Raw genomic sequence first — 27,796 nt, 5'->3', positions numbered from 1 at the left:
CGGCAATCGTGCAGAATTGACCACCCAAACGAACTAACTGTTGCAGCGGAAGGATATAGTAGAAGAAGCCTGGCGGTATATAAAAACAGGCGCAGCCTGTTTGGGTTTATAGCTATTATGTGTAGGAGTGAGTGTAATGGGTGTATCAGTCTTACCAAACGTGCACAACACGATGAAACAGTCAAGACGCTCTTTCCTGTTTAACAGTAACCACAAAGGAGAGAAAATCGCCCCCTTTTACATTTTTTAAGGGTGGAACTTATTTATAACCTGTTCCGTGTAACGGTGTATTACTGACTCGAAAGACAAGCCGGGGCGGCTGATTAGCTAACGTAGCTAAAGCTGCGAGGTACCCAAGAAGAGAGTGTGCATGTTTACAGAGGAAGAGGTGACCCTGGATGGATTAAAGGTGCACGTTCGCGTTGCCCGAGAAGAAATGAGGGCATAAAGGCGAAAAACCGAGAGAATGACGGCGGCGGCGGCGGCGAACGACGCGACCGCGACCCTTTCCGCGTGACAAGGGGAGCCGCTCGCGCGCTGTGTGTTCTCGACAACCGGCGGCTCCTCGCGATGGAGGGAAAAGGCGACGATGAACACAAAGGACTATTTCTGACCGTTTAAAAAAGTAGCCAAAAAAGAGAAGCCTCTCACTATTGTTCACGTTGTTATGGTGGTACTCGCCTCACGGCCGCCTGTGTACGGTAAAAGGAGCGGTGTGTGTGTGTGTGACCGGACCGCAATGGCATCGCGGTTTTTCACGGGACCCCACGAGCCCGAGGCCGTGTAAAAAGTGCCTTTCTTAGATTGAGAGCAAAACGGTTAGCGGTCTGCGGCGGCTATCTGGGTCATGACAGCTGGCACGGTGATTTTGACATTGTTGTCGACCACGCGTAACAGCCGCAGTCTGCAGATGATTTCATAAGAGTGAGGAGGGCTTCGATCTGTGTCATACTGCAAGAACAAGGACCTTTACTTCACAGTCGAGGGCTTCGATCTGTGTCGCGCTTCAGGAACCTTCAGAACGCCTTTCGTCTGTGTTTTGCTGTAAGAACCTTGAAAGAAGGGTTCAATTTACTTCACCATTGCAAGAAGACCCTTCACAGGAGTAGAGAGGGATTCGTCAAGACCCCACAATCCTCAGGAGTGGGCTTTGATCCATTTCACACTGCTAAAGACAACCTAGACATCTTCGTCTACTCGGACCTCTCACCACCACCTAGGAGTACAAGCGAAGTGGAGCGTGTATTTTTGGATTCTTTGTGTGTGTTGTCCTGAATCAATTTGACTTGTAACTCATGATCCATTTATTGTCATGTCAGTTGGTAATATTAGAACCTAATTGTGGAAGTAATACCCTGCTGGAGACAATAGGGTTGCTGACCAGTGCTATGTCCTAGTACTGCAGGGGTCTAATAAGCTATGCTTTTCAAGCAACTAGAGGTCCCAGGTGCATATTAAACAAAAGAATATCTTTGAGAAAGGAGTAAATAACACCTTTGGGCTGCTGAACATGGAGACGGTTGGAGATTTTGAGTACAGCAGGAAAGACCTTGTGGGTCATGGAGCCTTTGCTGTGGTGTTCAAGGGAAGACACAGAAAGGTATGCCATCTGCACCGCTTCTGTTTCCTGTAAATATTTTTAATAGCATAAATCAGATTCTCTGTCATTCTGATAAAATGAACTGACTTACCGAAAATAGCCAGTAATAGGACAGATGACCAGGCTGACTAACTGCGTTTGCATGTGTAACAGGAGAGATGTCGGAGTGCCATCCATCATGATGAGTATGTTCACCTGCCCATCTTTACGCATCGATTTGAAGGAACCACCACACGTTCATTCATAAAGCTGCAGCTTGAGTGCCATTGATACCCACTGCATGTGGTTCAGTGTGTGACTGGCACATGGTGGCCCTGAGAGGCTCCCTCCTATTCTGCTCATCCATGCCTCTGTGACCTGATTTTACACCTCAGTTTTTATACCATTTGGTCTTATTAGCAGAGGCAGCATGTGGTGTAGTGCTTGGAGCTACTGTCCTTGCACTCTAAGGACCCAGGTTCAAATTACACCTGCTGTTGTAATAACCCGTGAGCAAGGTACTTTTTCTGCAACACTCTAGAAAAAATTACCCAGCTGCATAAATGGGTAAATAATTTCATTTAGCTAAACGTTGTAAGTCTCTTTGGAGAAAAGCATCTGCTAAAAAAATAAATGTAGATATTAAATAATACCTTTAGGAAGCTTGCTGGGGAATGTGTTTGCTTGTGATGCTGGTTTGCACCTGTTTTGTTGTTAAAATGAAAAGCATTAATGGTACTGCCAGGTGCAGTTTATCTAGTCTCATTTGTGGAACAGGAAAGGGGTTTGAGTATTGCTCAGTCTCCCTATAAAAATGTGGACAATAGGTGGACTTGGGAAACAAGACCTGCAGTGTTGGGCTAAAGACATTCCATGAATATGTCAGCATGCACACATGAATAAAAACACACATGTTTCAATGCAGATGCTTACGAGTACATATTTGGTGCACCTCATTCATAAATCTACTTGGATATTTTATGTTGTTGATCTCATGAGATACCGTTTTTGAATATTGTGTAGTTGTGCTCTAAACTATGGGAGCGCAGGTTATACTTTGGGTCTGTAGCGCAGGTTATACTTTGGGTCTGTAGCGCTTTTAATATACATTGCCATTTTGAGGTTTCATTTGAAATTCAAAGGAAACAAAAACACTTAAGCCAGTTGTTTGATGGAGGTTCTCAGGGAGGCTTGACATGAATAACCTTGAATGTGTATTTGTGTGTTTGTTCAAGAATAAAATGCAGTTGAACACAATCAGCTGGTAATGCTGGATATGTGTGATATTGACACTGTGTGTGTCAGTGGGTTTGTGCCTGCCTGCAAGCCCTGGCTTAGGAAAACAGTGCGGCATGTGACACTGTGTATTTATAAACCTTCCATCTCACGCCATTTATTTATAGGATTATTTTCAGCTCAGATGAAAGGATGTGATAGGTGTTTCCACAGATGTGATAGAATGATTCATCGCTTTTATAAGCGGTGATAGTTGCAGCTCTCATAAGCCATGATTATTTTCTCAGCACAGTGGAAACTTAAAGGACACTCACTATTTTTACAATAGGTAGTTTTCTTTTCATTGTTGTCCATATAGGTTGTCTTTTAAAACGGGTAAAATCAGCACAGGCCACATAACTGTGCCTGAAGTATGGCTTTTGCAGGTATTTTATTTCAGTGAAATATGAGGCATGAATATGTCTCCACCTCTGGCTGTTGTTCTAAACCTTCCTGACACCCCAGGACCTTTGAATTTTGCTGAGTTGAAGCATTTTTGCTGATGTGTAGAAACCAAGCTGCGACTCATGCCCATCTGTGATTACAGTGGATTTGTGGATACATGGAATTAGAATTTATGTGCTGTGAAGTCACACTTCTGTTTTGCTGGTGGTTTTTTAATAGCAAAATTAAAACAAGAGCTACATTCAGGACAGTGAAGGTGAGGCATCTGCAGTTACTGAGACATTTACCTGACATTAGCGGAATCTGATGGAAATGATACCCTCCCCAGTATCCAACTCTCACACTATGGCTCCAGCTGATGGGGGCATCTCTGTCAGCAGTGGGGATATTGTGTATCATGTGCCCACTTCTGCCTTGCCTGGTCAGGCGCATTACTCCTGGTGACATCAACTCCTCACTTATTACACATACGTGTGGGAGATCAGCTAATCATTGCAGCAGGCTGTCAGTACACTACAGACAGGCAAGGACTGTCTATTCTGATACATTGTGGTGGGAGATCAGCTTATAGTAATTGTCTTATTGTAATGGTAAAGAGTGCAGTACCTCCCATATTTGTAGCTTTGTGGTTTTGTTACTTGATTTCTTACAGGACGGGTCGAGTTCACTCCAGTTGTTTATGAAACATTGCTGTCGCTGTGTCGTGTCCTGCCCTTTTTGTCTCATTCAAGCACACATGTAAATCAGATGTTGTAGAGTCTTTGTTCAAGTACTTCCTCTACCATGCTGAAACCCAGAGGATCCCTATTTCTCTAGGGATGGCATGTAGGGTCCAAAAAGGGGCAGCTGGTAGCATAGTGGTTAGACCTGGTGGCTCTGGATCCTGAGGTTGCAGGTTCAAATCCCCTCTCCAGATGTAGTACCCTTGACCCTTGTTACTTACCCTAAAAATTGCTGCAGTAAAACTACCTAGCTGTACAAATGGGTAAATAATTGTAAGTAGCTTTGGAGAAAAGGTGTCAGCTGAATATATAAATGTGCTGTTCATCTAATCATTACCTTCCTTTCCCTTTTTTCCCCTGGTCTCCAAATTGCAGAAGACTGATTGGGAGGTGGCCATCAAGAGCATTAACAAGAAGAATTTGTCTAGGTCACAGATCTTGCTTGGCAAAGAAATCAAAATACTGAAGGTAAATAACCAGGAAACTGAAATCTACGTCATATTTAATAATTGTTCACTTTTTTATAAGACTACTTGGAAGGTGCTGATATTGGACTTGCTGTTTTATTGTATCTTTACCGTAAGTAATCTTTTGTATGCTATCTTGTTCAATGTGTCAACAAAAAAGGGGCTGATATACTGATATGATTTGTTTTCCTTCCCAGGAACTTCAGCACGAAAACATTGTTGCTCTCTATGATGTACAGGTAATTCCTGGTATTTCTTTTTAATTTACTGTTTCAAATGCTTTTAATATTAGAGAGGGTAGCTGGTTTTGTGATTGTGTGTGCTCTTCAGGATTTGTGATATGAAGGTTGTTAGTTGAAGATTTATAAACTCCATATTGTTAATTGCACCAGTAAAACTTCCAACCTTCTTCACTAAGTAAATGTATGTTTCTTTGGATGCAAGCATCAAATGAGCAACAGAATAACAAACTGATCAGTTTTTCTCATTTGACAGTTGTCATCGACAAAGATCGTAAAGTCATTTGCTGCATGTTATTAAATTGGCTAAATTTGCCAACCCTCTGTATATCTGATAACCAAATCAGATGTTCTGAGCATTTTCAGGAAAAAGGCTGAACAGTGAAAACCTCTCAAATCTTTTCTCTGACACTTCAGGGAAACATTCATTCACTGAGTTGTTTCCTGTGTTTTCTATCTTAATTTTGGAGATGGAGTGCCTTGTGTGCTGAGTGATCTTGTTTGTAAAGCAGAAAATCTGGTGATTTCACTGGTGTTCCAAATATTCGGAGCTTGTGGACAGCCAGAGTCATAACCTGTTCCGTGTCAGCTCTACTGACCAGTATCATCATCTCACAGCATAGGAAAACGGAATTCAGAATTGTAGAACAAGAGAAGGCTTCCCTTTTGGGAAAAAATTGTCCTTTATCCTTGTTGTGCTTTCAAGCTTGACTCTTGGTTGGTCAAGGTGTGGCCTCATGTACTGAAAGAGAGGAAGTTCCTATCCTGCCCTGCCTTGAGTGTAGGCTTAATTGTTCTCCCGGTTTAGCGTGGATCCCTGCAAGCGCTTCGGTGTCCATGCAGCTCATTTTCTCCTCTGAAACGAGTTCATATCATTGTCTCTCTTGGAAGTGAGGGTTCTCAAGCTGAGGCACCACTGCCCACACCGGACCAAGCTCCCTGCCTTATGTAACACTCCTACAGTATCTCAACCTAACCTTGTCTCTGTGGTATAATGGCTTTTACACTTTTTTCATACACATAGAACGAAGTGCAAAAAGTCCTCTTCAGTGCATGATGAGGATGACTGCAGCAGTCTCGTTGGGTCATTTGTTTAATGAACACTTTGGAATACCTACCCCTCTGCTGGACTGGTGATGTCATGTATAGAGCGCCTACTTATTGTCCACTGAGCACTATGGGGGTCTAGACTTGCAGTAGTGGTAAGGACCCAGTGATAATTCCAAAAAAGTAGCCAAAGTATAGCAGCTTTTTTTGTTCTGTTCAGGGCTTTAAGCCTTGCTTCTGCCACAGCGTCCTGGTGTTGTCCATTTACCTTGTTGCCAGCATGCTTTCTGGCTCTCCCTGAGCCACTGTTTACCCTCTGTGCTCTCTCCTGCCCAGCTGAGCATGCAGGCACAGGGGAATGGGGTCGCTGTTGGCATGCACCCTCCTGCTTGCTCATCCTGTTGTAAACACTCGCTTGTGCAATGCTGTGGTCCGTCTTGCCTGTGGCGTGACCCTGGTCTTCTGACTGAGGAATGAGCTGTTGATGGATTTTGTAGCTCTGTGTCTATTATAGCACCTTGTGATATTATCAGTGGCTCTCCTCTTTGCCTGCTTGATTTTATTTGCACAGCAAATTGTATGTATCAGAGGTAACAAGCTATAAAAGTTTCCCTTTCGTAGTAGTTGTAGATATGTTACTGTATTGTACTGTATGTCACTGGCATTGTCCAATGTGTGCTCTTGTTGACTGATCAACTATGAGGAAAAAATAGCCCCACAAAGAACTTGATGGAATAAGACTCAAAGGGTGTGTGTTTGCTTTTGCTATTATTTGGGGAAAACGGCGCAAGACCAGAAAGGCAGGAATTGTTTAATCCTGATGAAAAACTGCTCAAATTTCCAGTTGGATTGATTTTTGTTTACAGTATGTGTTATGTCGGAAAGAACACCAGGTGAGCACCATACTATTGGAGTTGAGCTCATGATCTGCGGTGTGTGCAGCTCTCAAAACTGCTGGAAGCAGAAACAGACTCCTGTGAAAGCATGGCATCGTCACGGATCTATTTTCAGATCTTCCTTTTCCTGCCGTGGTGACCTGGTCTGTGCTCATGGTTTCAGCCCACTCACTGAGAGGCGTGGTTCCTCCACCTGCCATTGCATCGATGATGTCTGGGGGTGTCTTGTCTCCATGTTAATTACAGTTCTTCGGCAGGTGTTGGCGCACTCACACAGGCTTTTATTCAGCCAGACAAATTTTCTGTCAAAGCCAGCAGCATTGATGAGCACGGTAATAAGGGGGTGTGTAATGCCCCTTTGCAAGCTGCAGCGCCTCTCATTTAAGGTGTACTTCAGATTCTTAAAGGTGGCAAAGCAGACTGAATACAGCCCAGTCAGCTTCTGTAGCAGTTAAGAACATAGCTTTTAACCTGAAGGTTACTGGTTAGTGGTTCAAGACCCTGTTCTCATGCTTGTGATCTACATATTCAACTTGATCTGATTAACTAAAGTGATAAGTTGTGTAACTGTGTTAAACTGCAGTGGCAATAACTGGAAATAGCAAGATGTTGAGGTTCTCATCACATCATGGGCAGAGCAACATTTGTTTATAGTCAATTGATGGGAAGGGATGTGGGTTGGGGTGACAGAGCAGAACGAGTACATGGGAATGAGCCAATAAGAGGAAGAGAGAGAGGAGGCAGGCGGGTTTGTTTACAGTGTTAGAAGTCACATGGCTGCTACATTGCCGTCATCTGCATCTGAAGTCAGCCTCCACTTCCTGTGGCAGAACACCCTGTCCTCACAGTGGGGCCTTTCTGTTTTTGTTTTAAAATCCATCACCCCAGCCCACCATCGGAGACCACAAGGCGAGATTATAATACCGCAATCCCTTGATTTCCTAGAAAAGACAGCCTTGTGGGGGGGCTGTTCTTGTGTTACCAAGTTCCAGTGCTGGTCGGAAGTTTCATCGCACCTCCTAATACTTGGATGACGTAACTAGCAGGCACAGTGAAAGAAAACAGCTCCCTTTTTACGCTATGAAGTGACCACCCCCCATTACTCAGTGAGCCTTTTAGAAATATGGAATGATTTAATTACTCCAAATATTAATGAGTGCTTTTACATTTATTCTGCTAAATTGTTAAATGTAAATGTTCTCTCATACCTTTTCAGGCCTGCCAAGAATCGTGTAATGTCATGTATAACATAATGATTTGAAATACATGTGTTCTATGTAAGCATTCTCTGAAACCTCTCTGGTGGAAACAATGACTTGGAGATATGAGCTCCCTCTCTGAGAGTGATGATGACTTGGTGTACCTGTGATGTGGGGTGAATGCAACAGGCTACCAGTGCAGAGATATTCTCCTCTTTACCTCTCTACTACTGTTGGTGTATTGATGTAATGCAAGCCCTCTGGTTCCTAAGTCATAATTTTTTAAACCTTTTTCCTTGTCTGTAAAATGTCATGTACACCATTGTTCAAACGTATGACAAAGATGCTATAAAATTAATCTTTCAGTTGTCTGTCTGATTTTAGTACATACGTGTGGATGTTTTAAGTTCATATTTAGGCAGTAAAGTCAGTGTATGAGATGTCAGGAGGTTCAACAAATCATTGTTTCAATTTACATCTTAAATTGAGCTGGATTAGTTTCCTGAATTTTTTTGCTTCCATGTTTATATTACTTTTATCTGGAAAAATCAGTATTTTAAATTCCCCAAATGTCATAAAAACATGTTTTCCTTAAACTATGTCTATAGGATCTGTACTTTCTTTTAAATGTATCAACCATGTAGTCATCTGTCCCCAGTGTTGCTAATGTTTCTGATGCGTCCAGATTTTTTATTCGGAGCAGTTTCATTTTGTGGTCATTAGATGTTAGCATCACATTCTGAGCACATATGTTTTAAAAGCTATGTTCCTTGAATCAAGCAGCTCCAACCTCACTTGTTGAAGGCTCCTTGAGATCGAGTTGTTGAAGGATTCATTACTCGGCTTTGAATGGTGCTCATTTCAGACCTGTACCCTTGCAGGGTGGCACAGAAATGGGCTGTTGCACAAACGCCACTTCCTGGCACGTGAGCCATGGTCCCATTTATCGCTGAACTCAACTTTTTGACATCAATGGCTGAGTGAATGCAGCCAGATCAGGAGGTTATGCCAAGGGTCACAAAGCCCTGTAAATTCATGGGCTGCAAGACACAGTTGAGGAGGTCTGCTAACTGGGAGATGGAGGGACAAGAAATTTCTTAAACTATAGCAGGTTCTGCTCCAAAAGCCATCATTATCTGAAATAAGTTCAGAAGCGGCTGCTGATGGGGGGGGGGAATGACACTTTTGCTTCATAGTTATTATGACCAAATTCATATATTAGTAACTCCTCTGTCAGAATGAATGGATTTTTATAGTTCCTCACCTTTTATTTTCCACTATTAAAAATATAGTCTTTGTATATAAACTATTTGCATGTCTTGTTAGAAAAGATAAATTTGACATGGATGAAAAGAAAAGTGAAACATGGAGTGAGAAGCTTGTTTGCATTAAAATACTGACATGATGATGCAGGGTCTTTCTCCTGCTTTGTTGCTCTTTCATGTTGCTGAACTCCTTACTTCTGTGCTTCCCACCCCATGCTGCTCTGTTCTGTACAGGAATCTCAAGTTGCTTGATTGTCACTTGGCTCCATTCCATTGTCTCTACATGCTGGTTTTGACAGGGGCCCCATAACAGTCACGTTGCCAGACAACTTGGCCACAGACCCGTGCAAAAATGTGTTTCAGAAACTTTGAAATTGGATCCTCAAACTTCTCTTTACATTTATTCACTTAGCAGCCACTTTTGTCCAAAGGGACTTGCAACAGATACTATGTAGTGTTACTAGCCCACACACCTTATTCACCAAGGTGACTACATTGCTAGATACTCTACTTACAAGGGGTTATTCATCCATGCATCAGTGAAACACACTCACTCCGTGACACTTGCACACTATGGGGGAACCTGAACAGCATGTCTTTGGACTGTGGGAGGAAACCCACGCAGAAACAAGGAGAACATGCAAACTCCACACCGACTGAGCAGGGATCGAACCCACATTCTCTCACACCACCCAGGTGCTGTGAGACAGCAGCACTACTCACTGTGCCACCCCACAGACCATACATCTCACTTGGTCACGTGAAGTTCTCACTCAGGCACGTGAAACTGACTTTATGCAAAGGTCCAATGCGTGAATTCCAACATCTCTCACAGGGCTGTTATATTGATTAAATGATTTCATGCATTCCTGATTCTTCCATCTTCATTACTTATGATCTACTTGAATAACAGTTTTAATTAAACTGTCTTTAATTTTTCTTCCAGGAAACACCAAATTCCGTGTTCCTGGTCATGGAGGTAAGACAAATGGCCTGGGGTCAGGGTATGTTACACTGTGACCCAGTCACAGCCATGGGCAAGCGCCAGAGGTGGTTCAAATGGTATTGGGAGGAACTGGACGTAATCGTAGAAGTCTGGTGTCTGTTTCCATATGGTCATGTGACAATGATGGGGGGGGGTGTCAGCCACACGACTCTCAGGCATTGCTCAACATAGGAGAACATTAGTGCAGGGGCCAGCTAAAAATACCCATTCGAAGAAGCTTGCTCTTCAAGATGGTTGCAAAACCATGTTTGTTTTCTCGCTATTTCTAGGTTGTACTTTATCCCACCCCTTACTAGACCTTCTGGGAACTGTTTTCAAACCCTTTTTGACAGAGCAGGTGTTTGCTTTATCAGTGTCTGTTTCAAGGTGTAATCTTCAGGGCAACATGGCCTTTGATTCATGGGAAACAAGCAGGGCTCAGTTAAGAAGTGTTTTGGTCCAGGTCACACCTGAACTCCATGTGAGTGAAGTGAGAAAACCATGCTAAAGGTTGTGATTTTTTTGGCTTGTGTTCCTGCTCTTGCTACAGGATATTATCCATTAATGTTTTTTTCTCTATTGGTCAATGCTTCTGCAGTTCAGTTGTCCTGGAAGCATATTGTTGAACTAGCAAAGTATTCTCTCGATTTACCTGAAAGATAGTTATAATAAAACTTAACTTCTGAAAGTGTCGTAATGTATAATTTTATACTACATGAGTTTTAAAAATAAAAATTTCACTTGAATTTCAGTATCCCAGAAAATTTTCTTTGTTTTCAAATACTTTCAAGACTAAATTGACTCTGCAGTAGTCTGTATGTTCGTGCCTGCAGACTAAGAGATTGGAAATCTTTGCCCTAAAATGCCAGTTCCTTTGAGAATTTTTCATTCTGCATACCAGCATTTACTGTCCATATGTGCGCTTCATAAATATCTTCCCATTGCTAAAGTGTATTCTTGCTGTTAAAATATAAACAAAAACACAGCAGAAACAAGCTGGCACAATGTTCCTAAAATCCCACTGAAACCACCTTTGATCAGATGTCCACCTTTCACAAAAAAAAAAAAAAAAAAAAAATTCCCTATAGAATTGAGACGGTATTTTTTTTTGGTTGGTCGATTCTTCTACTTTCCATAGCAGGAGTCACATGTGCTTCTGGGAGTGTGTGTGACAGGTCGGTGATCATAAATATTTAGAAATGCGAGATTTCTGAAAATTCTGGCTCTTTGTGTCAGTGGGATTCTGAAGTTGTTTATTTTTCACACGTTATTTTTGAATTTCGCAGTTTGTTACTTCACAGCTGACATGTTTAGAGTTCCAACTTTCCCAGAGAAGTAGAAAATCCTTGGGCATTCCCAAGTCTCATTAATATGTGTATATTACAGTAATTTTCTTGAAAAGAGGCAGAAAATGTGTAACTCTGTGTGTTACTCCCACCAGGTGAGAGGATTGTGCCCCTCCGTGTCTGGATTGAATCTTTTCACTGATTTAGAGGGTTTTCCATAAGACGCTCGAATAGGCAGTTAAAGGGAGAAGCGAGCTGGCTGGAGCAGAACTGAGTACGGCCGGTCCAGTGAGATTAGTGGCACACGAGCGCAGGCTGTCAGGTCAGGGAAGTGAACATTATCCCTTTTTCAGATTAATTGACGTGTTGCTCATTACCAGGGCTTCATGTCACGCAGTTTCAGGGGGCTTTAATGTTTAATGTTTGTAATCCTCAGCCTGCCTGAGCTTCAGCATGTCCTCTGTTTCTTTGCAGTACTGCAATGGTGGTGACCTGGCTGACTATTTGCAAGGTAAGAACTATAAGCGATCAGACTTCCTGCCTTGTTTATTCCCCCCTTAAACACAGATGCAGTGATATTAATTTAAGGTGAATGATGGCCTAGTAAAAGTCAAAAACAATGAAATGTGACAGTTGTGATTAACGGGGAGTGGTTTGCTGTATCAGTGCCATATTCACAAAGACTGTGCTGTTGGGTCACATTCTCAAGGTACACTTTGACATAATATGCATCTTTTACCTACATAAAATCCAGTTATTTTATATAACATCAAAATCACCATAACATTTGGTAATTCAACATATGTCAGTAATAAATCTGTGTACCAGCATTTTTCCTTTTTTTTGGGCCACCTGTTTCTCACATAATGGGGTTAATTTGTTAGTGAAATCAGCATAATGAGTGGATTGAATTATTTCTTACGAGAAAAAATGAAAAATTTTTTCTAAGTTGTATATTTAAATATTTAGTTTTTCTTATCTGTCTTTGCAGCCTTTTCCAATGCTTTTTGCACTTTATCTTTCAACTGTTTAAGCCAGATCTTGCATTAGAGACACCAAGTGTGTATCTCTGACCTGAAACTTCTGATAGAAGCAGTGATGCTGTGGTGCAGAATAAAATACACCATCTGGAACTAAACTGGCCACTTAACAGACAAAAATGCCAGTGTGCAGAATATAAACACCATTGTATTGAAAACGGCTGTATATTTTTCTATTAGCTGTTGTAGTGATTTTCTGTTGTAAAGGAACCCATTTTGTAAAGAGTGAGTGTATGTACTCTTGTTATTTGATATAAATCAGCCTGACAAATTCTGGGCTCTGGTATCTGTCCACCATATGTTCAGTGTGTACACACCCTACATTTTCCATTTGTCCTTTTCCTGATATCACAGGAGTCTGACCCCACATAGTAATGGACCTTTGGTTCTCACCAGTTGTGGGATGTCTTTGTTGTACAAAACTAGATCCCTGTCACCACAAGTTACAGGAAACTTAATGGAACACATGATTATAGGAAACTGTGAACTGATCTCTAATCAAGGCAAACATGATTCCATCAATCATAAAAAACAGTGATGTCAAAGGGGAAGGCACAGTGTCCCACGTTGTGTGATGAGGGTGGGGTGAGGTGGGAGGGCCTCGGTGGACTCTGACCACAGTCATCTAGCAGTTCTCCCAGGTGTAGAGGTGAGAGTTCACATAAATGATAGTCTATACAGTACAGCATGCCCTCCCCTTGAACCCCTGTCTACTCCTGTTACATAATGCAGTCAGTTACACAACTTGGCACTTTTTAGATGAGGATGATGTATGGTTGTTGAACCTGTGTTAAGTAGCAGGTGCACATAAGACCCATTGTGTTCATAATGGCTGTTTTATGCGTGGGAACAAAAGAAGAATCCCCTTAGCAGCTCAGTGGATTAGCCTTCAGTTTTATCGCATTGAGGGGACAGGAGCTGCTTTTTTCCATTTTGTTCTGTTGAGCTGCCGGTTTGGAAATTTCCCTTAATTCCTTGTACTAATTAACTGTATTTGTGGGGTGGGGGTGCAGTTTAAGAAGTTGTTGGGAACTGGTTACAATTGTATTTGAATATTTTCATTTCAATTGGTTAGAAGAAAATATCTCAGACCTTAACATGTAGTATCTTAACATATATAGTTAAGATGTTTTGGAGCGTCAGTGAATTTGTTGATGTCTTGTAGCAATAGGGAGTGAGGAAGTACAGTTTAGGTTGGCTTGAGTCTGGGCAGTGTAATGACGGCAGTGGCCATGTCTTTCCCTTAGCCAAGGGCACCCTGAGAGAAGACACGCTACGAGTCTTCCTGCAGCAGATTGCTGCTGCCATGCGCATCCTCAACAGCAAAGGTATCATCCACCGAGACCTGAAGCCCCAAAACATCCTCTTGTCTTACGTGGGCCGCAAGAAGTCCAGCCTCAATGGGATCCGTATAAAGATAGGTGGGTCTCGCATAACTTCCGCTGTGTGGAGGACACTGAACAAATATTTGACCTTAATAGTATAAACCAAAAAACAAATCTCAGCTTATCCAAACTTTGTTGTGCTGCACTATTATTGGTATCAGGCCAGTGTTGTGCAACCAGATTTTTCCTGCTCCATTTCCTCTGGATGTCAGGTTTTGGCTGCAGTGGTGTGATGGCATTCATAACAGAGAGGGTTTTTACTGACTATGCCGCCTTGTCTTGCAGCTGATTTCGGGTTTGCACGCTACCTGCAAAGCAACATGATGGCAGCCACTCTCTGCGGCTCTCCTATGTACATGGTAAGAAGGTGGCATCTCTCTCTGTGGTACTTAAGTGGTTACTTCAACGTGACAAACCCTTGCCTAATGGCTTTGCCCCTCAGGGTACATGCACTTTATTCACTCTTTCCTGTTCCTGACTGTAGGCACCAGAAGTGATCATGTCCCAGAACTACGATGCCAAGGCAGACCTGTGGAGCATCGGAACAGTCATTTACCAGTGCCTTGTGGGCAAGCCTCCCTTCCAGGTGAGTGGGTGGTTGAAATATGTGTTCTGGATGTCCTGCAAGATCATAATGCTACTGTGCGGTGTGCGCTCATGCTGTCCTGCTGTTTTGATGTAGGCCAACAGCCCTCAGGACCTCAGGATGTTCTATGAGAAGAACAAGACCCTGGTACCCAAGTATGCATTGTTGCTTGTGTTTAAGGTTTCTGTTTACTATTACACTTTGCATGTTGTGCATGATAAGGTTAGTTTTGGACAGTGTTACTGAAAAAATTGGGAGAAACTCATAAGCTATAGCTTCAATAAATAGGCTTATTATTGCTGCTAAAAGATTTTGGGAAATCTTCTGCATTTAAATAAAAGCACCTCCATTATGTTTCTTGGTGGCTTCAGCTGTTCAGAACCTCCAGTCACTGAAGGTTTGGTACCTAGGGTAAGGCTAGGTTTGTACTTTTTGTCCTGCCAGCATCCCAAGGGAGACCTCGCCCCAGCTAAGCGACCTGCTCCTGGGCCTACTACAGAGGAACCAGAAGGACCGCATGGATTTTGGTCAGTCTCCCATACTGTCGCTTCCATCAAAGCCACCAGACTCAAAAGTGTGTATTTTTGGATGAGGGACAGTGTGAACAGTTCTGAGTATTACTGGTAATTTTCACTGCAGATGCATTCTTCAGCCATCCTTTCCTGGAGCCAACATCCACCATTAAGAAATGTAAGCTCAGTCGCTTCCGTGTAACTCCTTTTTTTAACAATGAAACACCAATGCTGCAATATTCATAAAGATATCAGTACACAATTTTTTTTCTTCTCCAGTTCTGTGGTTGCTAGAACCTTTTTGTGGAATGAATATTTAATCAGATTTCTGTGCGAATGAACATTGGTTGTGTGACGAAAGGGACTTCACTCAGCTGGAGGGGCTCTGACTGCGCAAACTGAGCATGTGTGTTTCTGCACCCCCTCCCCCACAGCCTGTCCAGTGCCTGTGCCCGCTTGTCCCAGCTCTGTGTCAGATGGCTCCTGTGGCAGCTCTCCCTCCTGCCATTACGTCTCTCCCCCGGTGAGTCGTGCCCCCAACCCATTGGGAGAAGAGTGAATGAGAGCACAAGCAGTAGGCTAAGAGGATTTTCTGAAGGCAGAGGTTCACAAGGAACAGTCTCTTAATATCCATCCCTGCCTCCCTCCAGTCTCTACCTGACATGCAGACACTGCCTGAGGATGTGCTGTCCTCCCCCCCTCTTGGGCCCCCAAACTACTTGCAGCTGTCTAAGGAGTCGGGGGGGAGCACCAGCAGTAAGAACTCCTCCAGTGACACGGATGACTTTGTCTTGGTGCCCCACCTCACTGGGGATCAGTCCTGTAAGTGGAACACCGCCACCTGCCCCTGTTGATCTCATGGTGCTTGGCGACAATTGTTAGCAAATTTATAATAGTTAGTACCTCAGACCCGGGGGTGCGGTGGCGCAGTGGGTTGGACCACAGTCCTGCTCTCCGGTGGGTCTGGGGTTCGAGTCCCGCTTGGGGTGCCTTGCGACGGACTGGCGTCCCGTTCTGGGTGTGTCCCCTCCCCCTCCGGCCTTACGCCCTGTGTTGCCGGGTTGGCTCCGGTTCCCCGCGACCCCGTATGGGACAAGCGGTTCTGAAAGTGTGTGTGTGTGTGTGTGTGTGTGTGTGTGTGTGTGTGTGTGTGTGTGTGTGTGTGTGTGGTACCTCAGACTTTGGAGATTCGCATCTCATGAACTCAAACAGGAGGGCCAAGGTATGTGTAGCATTTCATCAAATTGCTCAACTCGCCTCTTGCTTTCTCAGATGACATGCCAATGGGGGCCACGGGTCGCCGACCTTCCAGCGAGTTCCTTTTGTGTGGAGGGTAAGTGCAAGAATGGATTCACCAAACCCTTAGTCACCCAATGAGAACACATTGTTTCGCATCAGCCGGGAAAATGACTCAGACATTCTTGCTCTCCTGATATTTGCTTAATTCCATTTAGAGGTCACGATTACCTGTGAACCTGCAATTGTTGTACAAATGTGATTATTTATTTATTTTTTTTCTCCCCTCCCTCTCTCCCCCCCCCTCCCTTTTTGGAAAGTGTCTTCTGATATTTTTATGCCACTACCTGCAGTGACTAAATGGAAAAATGGTGAAGGGATATTAACTTTTATGATAAATATGATGTGACCTAGGTTTCTGGAAATATTTTTGTGACTTTGCAGTAAGACTGGTCTTTGGGAATGGTCTCTCCTGCTAGGAGTGTACAAATTTTCAGACAATGCTAATCAGATTAGCTTTTGTTCAGCTGAAGGATACTTCTAACTGAAGCAATTGTTTGGTTATCTAAGATAAGTGTGAAGGGAAAAAAGCTATTAACAGATAGCTGCTAAGTTACTCAGCTGGTTTGTCAGTTCAGACTATATGCTTTAGTTTGCTTTTTGGGTTGTCTGACCAGTGACAGCTATCTGTTTTGACCAGGATTTTCCTCTGTGTTGGTGCGTGACCTGTAGCACATCAAGGCATTTGTCTGTCTGAAATTGAAGGACACTTTATCTAAGTCTGATATGCATCCAGGAAGAACAAAATTTAAAGACGTCAGAATAGTTTTACAGCTTTGTCACAGCCAAGTCCCTTAGTAAAGCTCACTGGAATTGTAATCTGTACCAGTGGATTCACTGGAACTCTAAACTGATAAACATGTTCCTCTTATTGCTCAGTGCTGTTTCTGTTAGTAACCAAGACTTGGTTTCTGTTATGAAAGATCATAAAGGGGGTCCATTATGACATATTCAGGCCTTTGTCTAAATTTTGGAGTAAGCGTTGAATGTGGGGAGAGAACAGAAAAGTCAGAGTTGATGTTGCTGTTGGCAGAAGCAGGGACTCCACTAGAGTGTGTGGGTACAGGACCAAATTGAGTTGCATCGGGGGCTAGGAGCATTGACCTGCATTGTGTTTACATATGCAATGTTTTTTAAGTCACTGTTTACTGTACTTCCTGACCCAAGAGTTTCTGCCAGTTCTATATGTTGAGATTTCAGAAACAATAAAACCATTCCCACAGCAAACAACACTGCACTGTACTCTTGTATTACAGCGGGTACAAGGACCAAGCTGCCCTAACCTACAAAAAGGCTTTTGTTTGACTGCTCCGCTGTAACGACCATCTGCTCTTACGTGCTTCTGTTCAGCTGTTACTTACATTTTCAATCACAATACCAAAGACTCTTTTAAAATGATTATCTTGAATAAATATATATGTAAACATTGAGGTTAATTTAGAAATGGCCAGTTGTGTGAATCAAACACTTGTTGAAGACACTTGTGGTTTACGTGTGCTTCGTTTTTCTCCCGTCACAGAAGCCCTCCCCCTCCAGCTCTGTCTGGTTATATAACCAGAGGGTCTCGTGTTTCTACATTCTCTTTCTGGTGGTCACTCAAACATATATAAATTATTCCTGTCAACTTTTAATCCCGAGACATTTTGTTCTGATAAGAAAAGACGGACTGTAAAATTGTGTTTTTGTTAGTACAGTGAAAGGAGGGTGTGTACATCATCATTGGCTGAACACAAACTGTTAATCCCAGCCCCCTGTTCCTGCCCCTTTAAGAAACTCTTCTGGTGATTGGCTGTTGCATTCTGTATTTACATACATGTCCAGCCCCTTTATTTCTAGCACCTATGGCATGTTTTCAGTTACTGGTTGGCTTCTGCTCAGAACCAAAACAAAGAACTTTCTAAGCTTTGGTTTTTACAAGGCTAAGCTGAGCAGCATCACAACCAGCGTAAACTTTGGAAGGAACAACACTTTTTATTTAAGGAGGTGCACCTTTTTGGACCGAAATACTGTATTACCAGGGCTTTCTACGGAATTGGTTTATATGTTGGAGAGGCATGCCGACTGGATTTCAAGCTCTATCTCTCACATGTCCAGGCAGCCGCAGCCAGCCTCAGGGCAGACGCCTATGGTGTCTCCCCGGACAGAGACCACACCGATTCCGGTGCCCACGCAGGTTCGTAACTACCAGCGCATCAAGCAGAACCTGTCCAGCAGCCCGACCACCACCATGTTTGGGTCACCAAGGTGAGCAAAACTGGAGACTGTGGCCTGAATACTTTCTTCTTAATTGCTTTTATGCCTTTTAGTGTTTAAATGTTATGAAACTAGTTGAGGGCAGATTAAACTGTTAAGATCTGTATGTATTGTTGAGCTACCATGTTGGTTGCATCAGCTGCTCCTCATGGTCTGAGTCATTGTTTTTGTGTTTGCAAAGCAGCAATAACACCGGTGGGGAGTGACAGTAGAGGAAAAGGGTGAATGCAGTATTTACTCTGGTTCTGTTAAAGGTATTAAGAGCTCAGGAGCTTTGGGACAGTGAGGGGTCATGTCTAGCCTATGGCAGCATGGCATAAGCTAATGCTGCTGTGAACCTGGTACACAGATATTTGACACATTGGCCTTGGTTATTTCTCTGTCAGATGCTATGTTCCACTTTGATGCCTGTGTATCTCTTCAGCAACAATTAAGTTCACAGCCTAAAGACTTACAGGGCCTCTGTCAGAATCCCTTGTGGTATTGATGTTTTCTGAGTAGTGATAAACTTCTGCACAAGAGTGAATCCCCTCATCTGGTTTTTGTCATGTTACTTTTACAGTCCGTGGGGTTATCAATCATTAAAGAGATTTAGGAGAATAAGCTGACTAAAAAGAACCCAGAAATTTTATATAGTCAATTTCAACCATGACATCTAATAGTTGTTGTGATAAAGTTCCAACTGAAGCTGAAAAAGTGTTGGAATGACTGGTTTCATGGTGAATGTGTAAAGCCATACGAGTTTTTGCAGATCTGTTCTGGGTGTGGTATTGAAACTTGTTTGGAGGAAAAAAAGGAAAGTTTAAAAAAAAAAAAAAAAAAAAAATTCCCAGGTTAGGAACAGAGAAGTTTCTGCCCAACTTGGCAAACATTTCCCTGGTGAGGGAAATGCACCAGGATGAGCAATGTCTATAAATAGTCTCTCCTGGGGAGGTGTCCAGACATGCCCAAGTGGAGGAGCGTTGACCGTGCCTTCCAGGCAGTCAGTAGGGTCCACACTACAACATCTGCATTTGTCTTGCAGGTCAGGCACAGTACGGCGTTCCAGCACCAGTCCCATGGGTTTCCCCAAGGCCGGTTGTGGCTCAGGCTCCCCAAGCCCGGCAGATCCAGCCCAGCCCGTGGGTCGCCGCCTGTCCACGGGCTGCTCACGGCCCTATTCCCCTTCCCCACTGGGTAAGTAGCTTCCTCTTAACCTTGCCAGATTTTCAAGGGCAGCTCGCAGCACTGTCTTAGTCTCTGACCTAGTGTGTGGCTTTTTATATTTATTTATGAGCGGCACAGCGAGTAGCACTGTTGTCTCACAGCGCCTGGGTGGTGCAAGAGGATATGGGTTTGATCCCCGCTTAGTCTGTGTGGAGTTTGCATGTTCTCCCCATGTCTGCATGGGTTTCCTCCGGGTGTTCTGGTTTCTTCCCACAGTCCAAAAACATGCTGTTCAGGTTCCCCTATAGTGTGTGAGTGACAGAGAGAGTGTGTGTGTTGCACTGATGTATGGATGAGTGACCCATTGTAAGTAGTGTATCTAGCAGTGTAAGTCACCTTGGTGAATAAGGTGTGTGGGCTGATAACACTACATAGTTCATTGGAAGTTGCTTTGGAGAAAGCATCTGCTAAATAAATGTATATTTTAATTACATTTATATTAAAATTTTGTATTGAAATTTATATGTAAATCCTCCCTTCACACTACAGTGGGAACCATCCCAGAACAATTGGTCCATTGCTGCAGCGCTCACGGACAAGGCCACGAGTCACGTAGCCGGAGCTCATCTGGAGGTGAGCATCTCTGCATACATTTCCTCCATCTTTGGGTTCTGGAGCTCTAGAGCACTTGCTGCCACTTATGTCCAGTCGTCTGTCTAACTACAGAAACAATTCTGTTTCTGATTCTGAATCTCTTTTGTCAAAAGAAAACAGCAGGTGCTCTACAAAGGAGCCAAAAGTTGCCTAGTATTATAAATACAGTATAATTCTGTTTACATGGCAGTTTAAAATGCTTCAGACCAGACCTGCAATAATATAACTCCATTTTGTAACCGCATGGAACAAGCCTGTGAAAACATGAACACAGTGGTCTTTCTTGGAAAAAGGTTTGTGTGTACATGACAACTCCAGGCTTCCGTGTATACCACAGCGCCATCTAGTGGTCAGTTTCCACATTTGGCAAGTGCATGTGTGAAAGGAGAAATGTACAAGTTGTTCCCAGTTGCCATAGTGTCTAGGCAGAATAAAATGCTCACGTGTTTGTCTTGACTGCTGAGTCAAACTTGTTTTTCTTGTGATCAGGGTCACCTGTGCCTCCACCTCCTCATATGATGGGCGCCCGTCTCCAGAGTGCCCCTACCCTCACTGACGTTTATCAAAACAAACAGAAACTTCACAAGCAGCTCTCAGACCCTGTATACCCCACTGCATCTGCCTGCCCCAGCAGCCACTCACCCCAGCTGGGCCGTCCTGGGAGCCTGGGTACCTCCCCCACCAAACACCTGGGCTCCTCCCCTCGCTCTTCTGACTGGCTGCAGAAGTCTCCACTTCCCACCATCATTGGCTCCCCTACCAAAGTATGTACTGTCATTTAATAGGACGGTAAAATATAAATATTTTTAATTTCATTTTTTTTTTTTTACATTTTTCTTCATGTATCTTATTCCCCTTCTTGGGACTCTTACAGACAAATGCACCTTTCAAGATCCCCAAGACTCAGGCATCCTGTAACCTACTGGCACTGGCCTCCCAGCAGGGGATGTCGGACAGCCCAACCCCCAGCAAGACAACCACTGACCCGCGGGACATCTGCACGCACCACTGTAGCCCGTACCCCAGCTCTCGACAGCCAGCTCCCGAGGCAAGCAAGACCACTTTTGGCAGGTAGGGACTCTGCAGTCGTCCTGTCACTACCCCCACCCCATTCTTGGGTTCCCCGACCCACTATCCTGACACCACCCATGACACTGGCATGCTCCCCAGCAGTCTTGTTTTTTCAACTAAAATTTTCTCTCCGTAGCTCTAGTTTCTCTCTCTCTCTCTCCCCCCACCCACCCACCCTTGAGTGTTTCCTTTGACGTCTTGGCCTGCTGGCTTTGGGTTATTCTGACGTAATCCCAGATTACCACAGCATGTGCTCTCTGTTCTGCAGGTCTGTGAGTACTGGGCGCCTGTCAGAGCAGCCTGTCAGGATCACGCTGGGTGGACAACCATACCAAGGCAGCACAGACAGCCTCAACACAGAGAGACCCATGGATACAGGTGAGACCTCAGCACCCCGACACATCTGCCTTTGTTACTTGTGGAGTCCTCCTGGTCTTTTAGTGATACCTCTTAAGTTATTGTGTCTTTTGTTGTCATGTATTTCCTTTTTTACTTGTAAATATAGCTTTGTGATGCATTATTTATGAGTAAGTTCCCCCTTGGTCTACTGGCAACATTAGCTACAGGCTAGCCTTTGAGCACAAAGCTTGTGTTGTGCATAGTGTTCATTGACTGACTGCATGTGTGTGTATGTCACTGTGCGTGCTGAGCTGTCTTGATGACTGCCACCTCCCCTTTTCCTTGTATGTCCTGTCCTCAGCCCCAGCAGGAACATCTGGGGCAAGTCCTCGCACGGTGCTCTTCACCGTGGGCTCTCCCCCCAACAGCAGTACTCCTCCTACCTGCAGCCACCTGGGCTCTCGGCCACGCACCACCTCAGGTGAGGAGCCCAGTCATCACTCTCTCACCACCCCCCAACTCCACATTCTCCATATCGGGAAACCAGCAAGTATTTCGGGGGGGGGCTATTATAACGTAATAATCTTTTGGACACCTGGGCTTGGTGGAGTCAAACAGCTCTGCTGCATGTATGCTGAAATGACCTGCTTTTGGCTCGCTCCAGTTGCGTTCTCAGTGTTGCCAATTTTTTATTTCAGTGTGAGCTTCTGCACTTTTTGCGAACGAGCCCATTTCAGATGCTAAGCATTGCAGTTCTTACCACTCACTCCTGATTTTTCTGCCTGTCCCCAGTGGGTTCCAACAGCTCGGCTGGATCCCTGTGCTCTACCAGCGGTCGGGTGTATGTTGGCTCTCCACCCAGCATGGCCATCGGCAGCTCCCCCCCAGGGGCTGAGGCAGGTCCCAGCAGCCTGCGCTACGTCCCTTATGGCACCTCCCCTCCAAGCTTGGAGGGCTTCATCACCTTTGAGGCCCCTGAGCTCCCAGAAGAGACACTCATGGAGGTAAAGACATTGGAGAGAAGGGAGGAGCAGGTGGCGTCACTCCTTTCTTTGTTTTTGGATTTGTATTAAGAAAGTACGTCTGATGGATTATGGTGAAATTGGATGACCAAGACCCATCTGCTTTCCTCAACGCTCAGTTACCGTGGTCGTTTACCTGTGTATAGGTGATAGTGATGAAAAGATACTTGACTTCAGTGTTTTCTGTTTTTGACATTTAATGCTGCCTGATGTATGTTCATCTGGATGATATCCAGTTTTCAGTAATTTAGTATAAAGCAAAAGTAAATTTGGGCTGAGCTATTGCTGAGGTGTGGGTGATGGTCTTGTTTTGCTTACCCAATAATTCTCTCCAGCGTGAGCACACGGACACCCTGATGCACCTGCGCATGATGCTGTCTTTCACTGACTGCATGCTGGAGATTGCAGCTGTGCGAGCCGGCGGCGCTGACCTGGGAGTGTCCAGTTCCCTCTACCCTCCGCAGGACAGTGTGGTGGTAGACCAGATCAGCCAGCTCAGCAAGGAATGGGGGTAAGGCTCTAAACAAACCCTGCATGGACTTGCATATCTTGTAATGTTTGTGTTTACCACATTGCTGATTTATTCTTCACGCTTTCTTTCTCCTTGCATTGTTACATAGTAATAAACTGTGTGTTAAAATTCCTTGGTGTGTGTGTGTGTGTGTGTGTGCTTTTGTCCCCTACAGGCAGGTGGAGCAGCTGGTCCTGTACATGAAGGCAGCTCAGCTGTTGGCTTCTTCACTGCATCTGGCCAAGGCCCAGATAAAGTCAGCCAAACTTAACCCCTCCACTGCTGTGAAGCAGGGTAAGCATCTGTGTTCTGTCTGTCTTGTGCAGAGTGTCCTAAAAGAGGTCAGGAGAGAGCCTTTTATGAGACAGGAGGTGTGAGTTGTATGTTCTCTATTCCCTTTGTGCTCAGTGGTGAAAAGCTTGAATGAGCGCTACAAGAACTGCATTGCCCTCTGCCGTCGCCTCACTGACCGTCTCAACCACTTCTTTGCCGACAAGCAGCGCTTTGTGGACGAGATCAACAGTGTGACAGCCGAGAAGCTCATCTACAACCATGCTGTAGAGATGGTGACTGTTGCTCGTAACTCTTTTGAATGCTGGGGGGTTCACTGCTGTGCAGTCCTGAGACTGGCTCTGATTCACCCATAGGTGCAATCTGCTGCACTTGACGAGATGTTCCAGCAGACAGAGGACATTGCGTACCGCTACAACAAAGCGGCTATGCTCCTGGAGGGGTTATCGAAGATCCTGCAGGACCCTGCTGACATTGAGAATGTCAATAAGTGTAAGTATATCCCCCCCTGTCAATAAAGTCTCTATCAGTCATTTCCTTTCCTGTCAAGTTTTCTTCAAGATCAGTTAGTAATTTTATGTGTTTAGGATTATATGTAGTACATATGCTGGGGTGGGCAACCCACTGCCCACAAATGGCCGTTTCTGAAAATGTGTACCAATCTAGGTGAACCGAATTATATACACACACATATTGACTGAAACCGCTTGTCCAGAGCGGGGACTAAGCTAGTCGGAGCCTAACCCGGCAACACAAGGAGTAAGGCTGGAGGGGGAGGGGGCACACCCAGGACGGTGAGCCATTCCGCTGCAAGGCATCCCAAGCGGGACTTGAACCCCAGACCAACCAGAGAGCAGGACCCAGTCCAACCCACTGCGCCACCGCCAAATTACTGTGATATAAATATTTGTATGCTTTTGTGAGGTTGTTCGCCATACTATTTATCGGTAACGTTCAAAACTTTGCTTACCACAGAAAGCCTGTTTGAGTACTGCCATTTGACAGCTTTGCGCACGGCTAAATGTCAACACTGCAGGTGGTGCACTCCAGGCACAAGCTTCTCATTAGTTATGTTTTTTGGTAGTTTTTGCATTTTGTTAAGCATTTCATCTATGCCATAGCATTACAAGACCACGCATAAAAACATTGTACATCTAAAATGCGACATAAAATCCAAATGTGAGGTCATTAAATTTATTTGGTGAAATTTTCTGTTTAAGTTCAGTTCTGTATTTGATTTGGAATGTCATTAGAGATCTGAAATTTTTCAGGAAATCTTTTTTTTAATAGTAGCATGGCTGTTTGAATGTCCACAGAAACGTCCAGGAAAAAACTGGTTGCCCACCTTGAGATACAATATACCTCCTCAAACTTTTTTCTGTTTTTTGTTCTGTTTTATGCAGACAAAGCCAGTGTGGAGCGACGCATCTCGGCACTCTGTTATTGCACCGTCACATTGTATGAGTAAAGGCCCATGTACTCAGAGGGACCACCCATCTCGTAAGATGCGGACCACTTTCTGCCTGAACAGCAGCTGCCAGGAAACTCATGTTGTAGCAGTTCAAGCATTTTTGTTTTTTAAGGAGAAAATAGGCCGATTAGTATTATTGTCTTTTGCATCTTAGACTGCACACAAAAGCAGGACAGGTGCACAAACTCATTACCAAAGATGATGGTGTCTGGAAGAAAGGAGGAGCAAAAGCAACTTTCCTTTGCTCTATGTTGAGAAAACAAACTAAAACACTTGTAGAGGGGGTGGGTTAAAAAAAAAGAAAAAAAAAAAACTGAGCAGATTCGAATCTCTAATTTCCGCCCACTTTCAGTTCTTTGTCAGTGGCCAACTGAATTTTAAAACGAATCAAATGATCAGTGTGCTTGTTTTTATTGTTCTAGCTGTTGCTTTTATTTATTAGGACTTGCTGAAGTAGATGATCACAGCAGTCTACCCAGTTCTGCTGTCACATCACATGACAGGGAATGGGGAACATCGGAAGGTGCTTTGTGTACTCTTGATTGTCAATTCCCTTGAGTGCTGGCTTGAAGGAGACAGTCTGGCCAACACTGAACCTACATACACACACAGCAGTACGAAGAGCAGAGGGAGCCTGTAAGTTTGTAATTAGTCATTTTTGTTTGTTAGCTGATGCACTTTATACACACAAAGTGGAGGAAGAAAATGGGACACTTCTTGAAGGCCGAAAATTGATACCCATGGGGGAACGTGGGCGAACAGGGGAATCAGTGACAATCTCCGCTCTTGTGCTGTGAGCCCTCCAACCCCCACCCCTTCCATCTGCCCATAACAGCGCTGCTCCACACCGCCGGCCTGCAGCCAGCCAATTGGCTAGTCCTGCCTCTAGTCACAGCAGGCCTGGCGCTTGGGCCGCTACACAGATCTCTACATCTCCAGTCTTCCCGAAACTACAGTCGGTCAGTGGAGCCGGGGAGGGAGAATCGCAGATCCACAGAAGCAGGCTCCGCGTTTCTCCCGCGTAACAAAGGAGGGTCCTCATCACCCCAGGTGTGGAAACTGTGGTCTGTTGTCCAGGGCCTCCTCACCCCTCCCCATGCCGAATCAAAAATGGTCAAATTACTTGAGTAGTTTACAGAAGCTTTGTTTTATTTTTATGGTTGTAATACTGTAGCTATTTTTTGAGAAATTGTTTGAGAAGTGTAAAAATTTGAATGTTGTGCATGTGTTTTTTCCAACTGAATGAATGTGTGTGAGCACAGCGTGAGACAGGAGATACTGATTGGTGCTGTTGGTTGCCCCGCCTGTCAGTCAATGAGCACAAACGTTTTTACATGCTGACTTGTACTTATCAATTACTGCCATAGACTCTACCCTGTTAAGTGGAGAGGTGCCTCGGATTTCACATTACACTGGCCCCTCATATTACAAAGAGTCAGGTTACGGTGGCAAGATACCGACATTTTCCAGTTTACTTAGTTTTGAAAGCATTTTCTTTACTGATGTAGTTTCCAAAATAAAGAATTTTTGTAATTTTTATTAATTAGAGCAAAAGCAACTTGTGCACCCATCTGATACATAGCAGTACGTACAGAATTCACAAATGGAATGAGTGTGAGCCCAGGTTCATTCAAATCGCTTTTACAGTTGTACATAGGTTGTGTCTGATGTTGCTCAGTCTTGGTGATCGGTAACAATATGAGGAATGTGACATGTTTGTGGGATGAATCGGTCAACACCCATAGAATAGGAGCTGAAGGAAACGACAATTTCAATAGTTGTAAGTTGGTTTTAGTGTAGGCTGAAGTTAAAAACAACGAGTCATGCAAAGTAGTATCTGTATCCACACATTTAGCAGACCCTAACTATTTAAGATTAAGCCTCTGAGTGTGATTGTTAAAAGTGATATGTCAGTCATAAACCAAACGAATTTTGAACAGAGGTCCTCTCCCAGTGTGTTTGTAAGCTGAGATGCCAGTGTATGCAGCAGCTCCAGTTCCTTCCACTGACAGAAATGGAGCACATGCTCCTCCTGTGAAGAGAGAAGTGTAATTTGACCACCATGCCACCACAGAAATCTCAGGCTTCACCTAGCAGCCAGTTCACCTCTGTTTCCGTGACTTCCGCTGTGCTCACAATAGTGTTGGTGTGACAGAGCCCATGACGTGAAAACAGGCCAGTTCAGAAAGCGTGTTTTCAAATTGTTCTCAAGCCTGCTTATGAACGTGCTCTCCCATTCTTTGTGTGGATAACCCCTTTGATCAAAATAGAACACACTGTAATGCTGACACTATTGTTTTTGTTTTTTTTTTTTTTTTTTTTTTTTTTTTAGAAATGTTTCTCATCTGACCCCCCCCCCCCCCCCCCCCCCGGTGAACACTCCTTACCACAGAAAGCCTTTACTGTACAAAGCAATGAACATTTGAGGTCGGACTGCAGTTCTACCCAGTTGAGGCATATTGTTGTTGTAGGTGACGCTGCCCCTGAATGGAACCTTTCTGATTGCGTACTAAAGATTTACTGTTAAAAGTATTGGCTCCAAGCACACATTTTTCCTGTAGTTGTAGAAGGTACTAAACCCATTATATTAACCCCTGTGGTGTTGAAAATGAATGCAAATGACTTGTCATGGTTTTCCCCCGGAACTTCTGATTTAGTGTCACTGCATTTCCATGTATATTTTTAAAGGAACGTGTTAAGTTTTAATAGAGCGATGCTTATTAAGGACATCTGTGTTCTCTCTGGAACAGTAGAAATGCAGCCTTTGGTTATTAAAAAGAAAGGGAAACGCATGCAGTGGCTGTCATTTTTGCTTTGGACATGTACACTTGTTTTCACACAAGAGGCTGCCAAC

At 44.0% G+C, this 27,796-nt stretch overlaps 1 protein-coding gene across 3 annotated transcripts; it reads left to right on the top strand.

The window, feature by feature from the left end:
• Positions 1-127: 127 nt before the first annotated feature.
• Positions 128-27,734, top strand: ulk2 (unc-51 like autophagy activating kinase 2). Of its 3 annotated transcripts, XR_003797966.1 has the most exons (28): positions 128-1,600; positions 4,357-4,449; positions 4,646-4,687; positions 10,041-10,073; positions 11,840-11,876; positions 13,653-13,826; positions 14,076-14,149; positions 14,275-14,376; positions 14,473-14,531; positions 14,821-14,903; positions 15,016-15,066; positions 15,323-15,411; positions 15,539-15,710; positions 16,161-16,221; positions 18,279-18,428; positions 19,462-19,613; positions 20,133-20,216; positions 20,727-21,001; positions 21,112-21,308; positions 21,577-21,686; positions 22,009-22,128; positions 22,440-22,651; positions 23,005-23,180; positions 23,356-23,474; positions 23,589-23,746; positions 23,828-23,963; positions 24,875-25,992; positions 27,275-27,299. XR_003797966.1 is itself a non-coding variant. In XM_018748611.2 (27 exons), exons 1-27 carry the CDS (start codon positions 1,511-1,513, stop codon positions 24,937-24,939), a joined length of 3,114 nt encoding a protein of 1,037 aa, XP_018604127.2. In that variant the 5' UTR covers positions 128-1,510; the 3' UTR covers positions 24,940-27,734. The 3 variants fall into 3 exon arrangements, 2 of the variants coding, with proteins under 2 accessions (XP_018604127.2, XP_018604128.2); XM_018748611.2 differs by having other exon boundaries at positions 24,875-27,734; XM_018748612.2 differs by lacking the exons at positions 128-1,600; positions 4,357-4,449; positions 4,646-4,687; positions 10,041-10,073 and adding an exon at positions 10,661-11,687 and having other exon boundaries at positions 24,875-27,734.
• The last annotated feature ends 62 nt before the right edge of the window (positions 27,735-27,796 follow it).

This window comes from Scleropages formosus, chromosome 10, assembly GCF_900964775.1.
Source record: "Scleropages formosus chromosome 10, fSclFor1.1, whole genome shotgun sequence".
NCBI classification, from domain to species: Eukaryota; Metazoa; Chordata; class Actinopteri; order Osteoglossiformes; family Osteoglossidae; genus Scleropages; species Scleropages formosus.
This window is presented reverse-complemented; position numbering and strand designations above follow the sequence as displayed.